The 9,664-nt window shown below is 41.8% G+C and overlaps 1 protein-coding gene across 7 annotated transcripts; it reads left to right on the top strand.

The window, feature by feature from the left end:
* Nucleotides 1-18: 18 nt before the first annotated feature.
* ITGB1BP1 (integrin subunit beta 1 binding protein 1) lies at nucleotides 19-9,276 on the top strand. 7 transcript variants are annotated; one of them, XM_030448623.1, is made up of 7 exons: nucleotides 19-100; nucleotides 1,640-1,740; nucleotides 2,587-2,665; nucleotides 3,344-3,480; nucleotides 4,681-4,773; nucleotides 8,035-8,184; nucleotides 8,886-9,276. In XM_030448623.1, the coding sequence occupies exons 2-7, from the start codon at nucleotides 1,669-1,671 to the stop codon at nucleotides 8,955-8,957; spliced, it is 603 nt and encodes a 200-aa protein (XP_030304483.1). In that variant the 5' UTR covers nucleotides 19-100; nucleotides 1,640-1,668; the 3' UTR covers nucleotides 8,958-9,276. The 7 variants fall into 7 exon arrangements, with proteins under 7 accessions (XP_030304483.1, XP_030304487.1, XP_030304485.1 ...); XM_030448625.1 differs by having other exon boundaries at nucleotides 20-100; nucleotides 1,643-1,740; XM_030448624.1 differs by lacking the exon at nucleotides 19-100 and adding an exon at nucleotides 268-367.
* Nucleotides 9,277-9,664: the final 388 nt, after the last annotated feature.

Here is a 9,664-nt window from a genome sequence, read left to right as displayed (position 1 = left end):
CCCCGCCCGCCTTCCGCTCCCTCCCCGCCGCCTTCGGGCCGAGCATGCGCCTGCAGCGGAACCGCCCGGAAGCGGAGAGTGCGCGCGGCGGCAGGCGGAGGTGAGGGGCGGGCGGGGAGCGGGAGAGGCCGCAGCTGGGGCCACAGCTGGGTCGGGGGTGGTGCAGGTCCCGGCAGCGGCGCTGGGGAAGGGGCTGAGGCGAAGCGGCTCCCGGAGCGTGGAGGGTGAGGGCAGGGAGCTGCAGAGGGGTCCTCGCCGGGGAGGGAACTCAGCCGCCGCCTGCTGCTAACAGGGGCCGCGCCCCAGCTCCGTTCTGCAGGAGCGGGTGTGCCCTTTCATCATTTGTCAGACTCATCCGGGGTTGGAGGTAAAAACGGGAAGGAGAAAGTGGAAGGCGGGGCGCGGTGCTGCCCTGCCCGGCCTCTCCGTGCCTCGGCGGAGCCCGGAGCCAGGCGGGACTCGGCCCTTCCTGCGGCCCCGGTGGGAAGGATGTACGGCAGAGAATGCTTGTGCTAAGTCAGGAGGCGCTGAGGGCTCTTTTATCATCTAATGTGAAGCTTCACAGCTTGTCAAGCGGTGCGTTTGAAGTTGTGCCTTCCTCAGGCGCTGCCGTCTGAAGCAGCGAACTCGCGGCCGTTCCGGCAGCGGCAGCGGGGGCTGCGGGCTCCGTGCGGGGCTGGAAGGAGCCCGGGGGGGTGCTGGGTGCCACGATTCCTTGCAGCACCACTTGCCCGTCAGAGGGGCTTTTGGTCAGCCGGGGATCAAGTGTTGGCTTAATGACAAACACAGCAGCAATCTGGAGACTGTAATCCAGCACTGCATCGGAGGTCCAAGCTCCTCCTTCGGCATATTCCATTATTTTCTGCAGCGTGAGCTATTTTCCATAGGCTGCCCTCCTCCTTTGTCCTCTCGCTTCCAGTTGCTCGAAAGTTCTGAAGCTTTGTAATGAAAATATTCTCTGAAGCTGAGAAATAGGGTTTCAGCACTCCCTGACAGGGAGCCAGCATCCTGTTCCTCAACACTGTCCGGCCAAATGTTAAATGAGGCAATGGAAGCAGTAGGGCAGATCCAGGAAAAAGGCTACTGGAGTATCCTCAGAACTCCCAGCAACTCAGTTCTAAAGCAGTCAATGTAACATGCTTCTTGCTTTAACTTTCAGGAACATGTTAAGTAGTAAGGGCTGCTCCTAGAAGTATTACAATCAGTAGAGTTTGGTTTGTAGATTTATTATTTTTTTTAGTTGGAGCATAACCTTTGGAGAAGGAGTTGCACTGGGTGCACTTTGTAGGTCATATAGATTGTAGTTACAAATAAAAATCATCTAACATTTTTAAGTGGAAATATTTGTTTCTAAATCTATACCTTCCTATGTATCAGAAACTGGCCTTTGCAACAGTCTGTAAATGAGGTGTAGCAGCATTTTTTTTGATGATTCAGGAGAGAGAAATTTTAGCAGAGAGCTTGAAGGGCTTTCCCCAGTTACATATGAAGAGTACCAGAGGATAGTTCCTACTTCCATTTTCAGAGTCCTTTACAAGTTTCCAGATTTTGTCCACTTTGGACACAATCACTCTGGTGTTTGCCAGGAACTCCTTCCTTTGATGATATGACAGCATTAATTTTTATTTTTCTTGCCCAGAAGATCTTCCTTGAATCAATTATGAAAAAATGTTTAGAAAAGGAAAAAAACGACACAGCAGCAGCAGCTCACAAAGCAGTGAAATCAGCACTAAAAGCAAGGTAAGCTGAATTTGGGATGTACTCTTCCTATGGAAACCCTTCTGTTTGCTAGGAGGTGAGAGTTCAGTGGCTCACTTGCACCTATGGTAGGATGAGATTTCCATAAACTGCCATGTTCCACGAGGAGAACTTTCACTATGCCTCAGATTGTGTTAAGAGAGTTAAAACCCCAATCCATTATACAGCTGTTGTCCCAGATGTCTACTTACTTGCTTCTGGAGTTAACCCCACAAACACAAGAGTTTCTGGCAGCACACAGTAAGGTTTGGAGGAAAATAATAGTACATACACTGTACTGATAAATACTGTCTTTAAGAAAGTGCCTGTGTTCTAAGAATGATTTTTTTTTACCAGTTGGTTATTTGGTATTTAAAAAAACCTATTCTTCATTTTGAATAATGTGTCCATTTTGTTTGCTAGGTTTTGGAATGATCAGTTGATTATTTGGATTTTCCAAAGTGCTATTTCACTCCTCTTGCACTGCTGTGTTTCAGACACCAGTGACAAGTGTGTAGCTGTCAATTTCTTCAAGTTATGATTGCAGTACCAGAAAAGTCTGGACATAACCTTAAGGTTCATTGTCTCTTTTTCTTTTATTTCCCCTTTCAAAATATTTGTGGACTTCTCAAGGGTTCCTGCTGAATTTGAGTCAGTATAATTTACAGTGAGACAGAAAGATAACTTCAGGAAACAAATAGATGGTGGTGTTCTCTCCATTTTGCAGTGCTGGTTAAGTAACTAAAACATAAACACAATTTATTACAAAAAGAGTTGAGGCAGAGCATCTAAAAGTGAATTGTTAATATGTTCTCAGTAATTTCCTGATGACACCAATTTATTTCTTAGTCTGTAGATTCCAGTCTTGGGGGACTTTCCAGGTCTAGTACTGTGGCCAGTCTAGATACAGACTCCACAAAGAGTTCAGGTATGTAACCAGAGTTTGAGCACATTATGTGGAGCAGAATTAAGCTCATGTGTGTTCTGATAGCAGAAAATGGACAAGATTAGAATTAATATTTTTAATAATTGTGAGTGATTTAGGCTTCCAAATTACTATGCATGATTCATCTAGGATTAAGTCTGTTGTTTTCAAAGTAAAGTGTTTGAATAAGAAAAACTTAGTTTCATTACCAGTCCTTTTCACAGCATAAATCTGGTACCTTTTCTTGCTTTTATAACATCTGCACTGAAATAGTGGATGTAAGACTTTATTTGTTCTTGCTTACCAGACCACAGCACATCACTGTTGGACCAAGCATTTAATTCAAAACAAATACATTTATGAAAGTAGAATCAGCTTTTCTATGTTTTCTGATTCAGGGTGGGTAACTCCAAATTTGAATTAGTATAAACTATATGATACAAATAATGTATCATATAAAATGCTGATTCATATAAAAATGCTGCCTTTACCAAGGGCTGTTCTGAATCAGCCCAGGACAGCTCAATTCCTCTCTTTAAGTTAATATACTGTGGTAAGGTTATGTGTTTGATGAGCATTTGCAAAAATTACAGAATTTAATAGATTAGTCCCGTAATATCAATTAGAACAGCATTACTGTTCTAGAATTCTTCGGAATTGCTTTGTTTTATTTTGTTGCAGGACAAAGCAATAGTAATTCTGATACATGTGCAGAATTCAGAGTTAAATATATTGGTGCCATTGAAAAACTGAAATATAATGAGAGCAAAAGTCTGGAAGGGCCGTTGGACTTGATAAATTACATAGATGTTGCACAGGTAAGTGGGTTACAAAAGAATGCCAACGTCAGAACATCTTAAGCTTGATGTATTTCTTGCATATTAGCATGTGATCTGACACCTGACTCTGTAAGTTTTAGACTTTGAATACAGACCTTAAAATAAAGAAGCTTACTTTGAAAAACTTTAAGCTATGAATCTCAAAAACTGTCCCACTCAATTCCATCCTATTGAGAATCTGGAAAGGATCAGCTAAAAAGCCCTTCTGAATAGACAGGCTCAGAGTGAAGACCCTTTGCATGAGTAATCCCTGAACAAGTATCCAGTATAAAAACTGGAAGTTTTTATATTGCCTTCAGCACTGTTAAGATTAGGATCTGGGAAAGAGTATCTCCTGGATTTCCAAGTTTTCCCATGGAGGAAAATGTCAAGTTTGAATTGCTTATGAACCTGTCACCAAAGAACCTGAATATTTGGATTATCTTTGCCAAACTGGTTGCTTGCACTAGTTCTTTTACTGAAAGCTGTAACTGGTTGTTCTCCATAGGTGGCTGATGGTTATACCTATAAAAGCCTAGAATGTATCTTTATCTTACAGCAACTTGATATTTCAAGTATCTGAATATATGCTAAAACTATTTTTCCAGCCAAATAAAAGATTTCTGCTAGCATGGAACATAAATCACCCAGGGTCAGTGTGGCATGACAAAACATGCATTATTTTTCATCACATCTGATTTGACCTCATGGCCAAACTGCCCTCTGAGACAATAAATTTCTCTCTGTAACCTCATAACATATAGAACAAGAATAGAACTGAACAACTGAAATGTTTGGAAGTGACCTACAACGATCATGGAGTCCAACTGCCTTCCCAGTTCAGGGCTAACCAAGTTCAAGCATGTTCTTAAGGGCATTATTCAAATGCTTCCTAGACAATGACAAGCTTGGGGCATTGACAGCTCTCCAGGAGGCCTGTCCCAGCATTTCACTACTGGCTTGGTGAAGAAATGCTTCTTAATGTCCAGTCTGAGCCTCCTCTGAGTGTATTTCACATAATGTTAAGAGATGGGACAGGAGTGGGTGCAGGAGTGGCAGTCGGACTCCACACAGCAAGATATGAGCAGGGTTAGTGATGTTGCTCATCCAGTGGACACATAAACACATTTTCTATTGTGTATCTTCATAGTTCATGTTCTTATGTCTGCGCTAAAGGCTTTTGTTTGTTTCCCTCCAAAGCAAGATGGAAAGTTACCTTTTGTTCCAGGTGAAGAGGAGTTTATTATGGGAGTTTCCAAATATGGCATTAAAGTTTCAACATCTGATCAGTATGTAAGTGATTCACAACAAACTGTCTTATTGGTGAGAGCTGAAAAGTGCTTCTGTTTATTTCTCTGATAGATGATCTGTGTGACCAAGATGTCACTTCTGGCTTTAAGCAAAGATAAAATAAACAAAAAGGCCCTCAGCAGCACTGCTTCGTGTCGTATCATTCGGGGCTCTCTATTTTCTTGGTTGGATTCATGACTAAAATAGGTTCCTTTTGAGACAGAGCACCAGACAAAAGGCAAGCAAGCCTTGATGCTCTCTGGACACATCTCCTTTCTCTCTGACTGTCCTGCCATTCTCTCACGTGGAAAAGCAGCATGACTGTGGTGGCTGAGAACATAGGTTCTTCAGCCTGAGTTAGTAATGCCCTTCCTGATTGTGTTGCTGTAGAGAGGGAAAAAAGAAGGATGTTTTTTTTCAAAACTACCTGAATTGTCTCCCTTTTTAAAGATCCAGCCTTGCACTCCTCATCCAAGAGTGTTAGTTCAGTCCAGCATTAAAGCCTCATGATTACACTTTATTGATCAAGGATATTTTTTGGTTGTCTAATTCCCTACACGTAGTTTATTCCCCTTTAGCACACTTCAAGTCGCTCTTTTGCTAAAAATAAAAATCCAGTCTCTTTCCCAGGGCTCTACAGCTGCCTTTGTGTAGCTTTGTATTGCAGCCATGTGGTTTCCTTCTGGTTGCCCTCAGAGCCCTGGATACCATAAATACTTGGCCTTATGAAGTCATGACCCATCAGCAGCCCAGCAATGCCTGTTCATAAAAGCCTCGAATATGAAGATGGTGAATTGCATTGCTCAGTAGATGAATACTCTGCAGAAAGCCAAAAAAGTTCCCTTTGGCCCCTTGAGAAAATAACACACTTGTTTCTAATCCCTGGGAGGAACTGGAGTAGTTGTTACTCAGACTTTGAATTCTTTTGGGTTCTGTTTTTACTGTCCACTTAAATTCTTAATTCTTGTTAAGAAAACGGGTTACAGCATTTAATGTATACTATGATACATGTAAATTATTTACTTAAATAAATATTAACATTCCTTTGTACTTTGATAAAGATCAAATGGGTACTTTAAAACTTTTGTCCATCATTTCTCTGGCTTCAGGCTGAAAGCATGTCCAAACTGATGAAGCCTGCTGTGATTAAGCTAGCTTGCACTGGCATTGTATTGCATTTTGTTTCCCAAATTCTGGCTTTTTCCATCTGTGTCACTGTTAACATTTAATTTGTACTTCTGTGTGGTGTGTGTTAGCTCACCTCGCTCTTAGAGTTCCAGAATGAAAGGTTTTCTCTGCATTTGTACAAAGAATTCAGCCTTTCATGACTTGAGAGGGGGAGGTGAGAGTTCTGTGATTTGTAGATACCTTTGCAGGTGTATAGGCAGCTGTTTATTTCAGATGCCAAAAAGAGAACTGGCTGCAGGATACAAAGTTTTTCTTATGGATTTCAGTGAATATTTTATTATTATGATTATGATATTTCATTATCACAGAATGCCAGCTTGGAAGGGATCTCAAGGATCATCTAGCCCAACCTTTCTAGGTAAAAATATAGTTTAAATGAGGTGGCCCAGCATCCTGTCAAGCTGAGTCTTAAAAGTGTCCAGTGTAGGGGAATCCACCACTTCCCTTGGGAGTTTAGTCCAATGTGTAATTGTTCTCATGGTGAAAAACTGGAATATCCCCAGAATATTGTACCCAGTACCTCTTTGTCTTTTCCATGTGATTCCTTGTAAAAAGGGAGTCTCCATCTTCTTGATTGTCACCCTTTCTGTACTGGTAATAATGTCTCCCCTAAGCCCTCTCTTCTCAAGGCTGAACAAACCCAGTTTTTGCAGCCTTTCCCCATACAGCATTCCCAGTCCTCTGATGTCTGAAATATGCAGAGATACATAATTTACTGATGCATTTCCATTGTTGTGGATGCTACTACTGGAAACAAAAGAACTATTTACAGAAGTTATGCAGGAGTATTGGCCTCCTTTGCTTTAATTTGCCCATATTTGTAGCTGATACATGCACACACACACAGAGGTGTGGCACAGCTTGGCTGTTCACCAGCTCTCATTTCTCTCTTAACTGGAATTCCTGCATAAAGACTGGAAGAAGGGAAGGGAATTAATTCACAGGGGGACTGTGTAAATAATTCTGTCCTCCCCATTCTCATGATAATCCTCAGGCACTGTAGCACATTCCAAGCAAGTAATTCTAAAAAGCTGTTAGTGTTTTGTAGGGAAACCTTGGCATCTTTCCTACAGACACTGGAGAGCTGATCCAGTAAGTGCCACGCTGGCTCCAGCTGCCTTCAGTGTGGGGTGGTTCTTGTTGATGGTTTGAATAATTGTGAGTGATGGTCAAGTGAATGTCAGGGATGGAGATGGTTTTCAGCAGGGTGACCTTGGGAGCTCTGTAGAGGGCTCTGCCTCATGGGTTTCATAGCAGGCATCCTGTGCACTGTCTGTTTTTACAGGCTCTGTGTTTAAGTGGATGATTCTGTAGACCCTTCAGCTACTGATAGGGGCAAGGTGGCTGATGTTGCCAACAGAAAAAGAGCTTTGCTGAGGTGCTAGGGGACCCTAGAGGGGGTATGACTGGAATCCACCAGATGGATATTACCAGCTAGATAGGATAGGTCTGCAGAGACCTTGTACTGTATGACATCAACAAATGCCTTTTGGAATCACCAAGATCAGAACTGTTGGGACTGTGCTTAAACCCTGCAACTGTAGTAGAGAAAGGACTCTCCCAGACTACACCTCCCCAAGAGGCCACTGGCTACCCTCTCTCACCCCCTGCCCAAAGCAATTAACCTTGTCCATACCCTCTTCTGGGAACAGTTTCTTGTGTGTCTCCCTCACAGAACTGATTCAAGGGGTTGTCAGGAGAAATACTGGAAAAGTAAAAATTTGGTATAAGTGAACTCTGTGCCACCTGTCCTGCTCAGAAAAGGCAAGTGAGGATAGGTGAGAAACAAATGCATGCTTCTGTAGCATGGCCAGCAACATAGTCCACATGTTAATGCAATTCTAGAATAGAAGCAAACAGTAAAGCTAAAAGTATGTTAAACCACCACTTATTTTTTTTAAATCTTGCCTACAGTCTCACTTAAAAAAATACAGTTTTACCAAGGAATACTTTTTTTTATCCCCCCTGTAAATAAATCTGAAGTATTCTTTGTAAGAGAGAAAAGCAAAACAGGTAGAAAAATGAAACAGCTGTTGCACTGTTCCTGAGTAACCTTTATTTTCCACATGGTTTCAGGATGTGTTACACAGGCACGCTCTCTATTTAATTGTACGGATGGTCTGTTACGACGATGGTCTGGGAGCAGGAAAAAGTTTACTGGCTTTGAAGACAACAGATGCAGCCTCTGAAGAATGCAGCCTCTGGGTGTATCAGTGCAATAGTTTGGTAAGAGTGCACATTTGCATTATTTAATTTAGGCATCAGTGTTGTGTTTGTAAAGGGAGATTGTAAAACCCAGGGTCCTTGTGAAGGCTTTTTGGCAGATGAAGGTTTGCTCAATTAGAAGAGTTTAAGTGTGCCCTGGCTCAGGTGGGGAGAAAAGCCCTGCTCCCTGCATTTCATCAGCTTTGAGGAAAAATACCTACATTCCCTAAAACTGGCTTGAAAAAGCTCTTTGCAGTCTAAAGAGTGCTATCCTAACTGCTAAGGACAATCCTCCATTTGTATTTTCAAAGACAAAAACCTCCTAAGATTGGACAGAGCAGGGCAGGACTGAGTAACAATTCTGGTAATACAGAGCGTGCATTATTTGTAAGCATGGGCAGTGATCCCTTCTTGAGCACAGAACTCACTGTGCCAATACTGATACAACACACACCCTTAGCAGCACTGGGACAACACATGAGCCAACTTTATTAATACTTGGGTCATGCTATGATGAGAGCTGGTAACTGACTTGTTCCATAAGAGCTCATTTAAAACAGCTTCCCATATGTCCTCTCAGACCACAGAAATCAAATTAAATCTCACTTGTGCTACTCCATATTGCATGGCTCTGCCAAAACAATCATAAGGGTCACATTCAGCTTTGAGATGTCCAGAAATTTTTTAGAAGGTGCTGATGTGCATATTTGGTTTTTTTTCAGGAACAAGCACAAGCTATTTGCAAAGTATTATCTACAGCCTTTGATTCAGTTTTAATGTCAGAGAAGTCCTGATTTTCTTCAGCAGCACATGACTGTAGTACAAGAGGCCTTTGTGTTGGGAGGAAATGGGGCTCCTTTGCAATAGATACCATGAGCTGGGTGTAGTTACACACAAATCTAGGAAAGAAGTGATGAGCAAAGAAGAGCCGTGCAACCTTGCACATGGTACTTTGTCATTCCCCAAACACAACTTGAAGAAACTATTCCAGCTTCAGTTTCCAGGACAAAAGAGAATTTTATATTTAACTTTTTTCTTTTTTCCTAAATCATCTTTTGTATATTAATGTCAATACTGTAAAAAATGTAAAATAAAACTGACACTTGCTTCTATCTCTTTGCCTGAAAAACAATTTCTTTGTATAGACTTCAGTTCTGCTTAACCTAGATACTGGAACAAACCAACATGAGCAGTGGTAGCAGGTAGCCATTTGGTGCTCTACATGTCTGATTTAATTTTAGGTGTGTCATCTGCACAGTTTCTACATTCAGCTAAAAATTCAGAACCTTTATTTGCTCAAGTGCTACTTGTTTGTTTTTCTAATTTTAGGCATTGAAAAGAATATTGCCTAAGCAATGCAGAGTAACAGAAGTAGACAAAATGATTTTAAAAGTAGTTTTATTTTTCCAGACATTTGACTGGTTAACAAGAGTAAAATTTATTCATCATGCTCTAATTATAAATCACTGCATCCAGGACATTGAAAATAAGAGTTGATTTT

Source organism: Calypte anna, chromosome 3 (assembly GCF_003957555.1).
Source record: "Calypte anna isolate BGI_N300 chromosome 3, bCalAnn1_v1.p, whole genome shotgun sequence".
In the NCBI taxonomy this organism is placed as follows: Eukaryota; Metazoa; Chordata; class Aves; order Apodiformes; family Trochilidae; genus Calypte; species Calypte anna.
The sequence above is the reverse complement of the archived record's forward strand: the minus strand, read 5'-3'. Positions and strand labels throughout refer to the sequence as shown.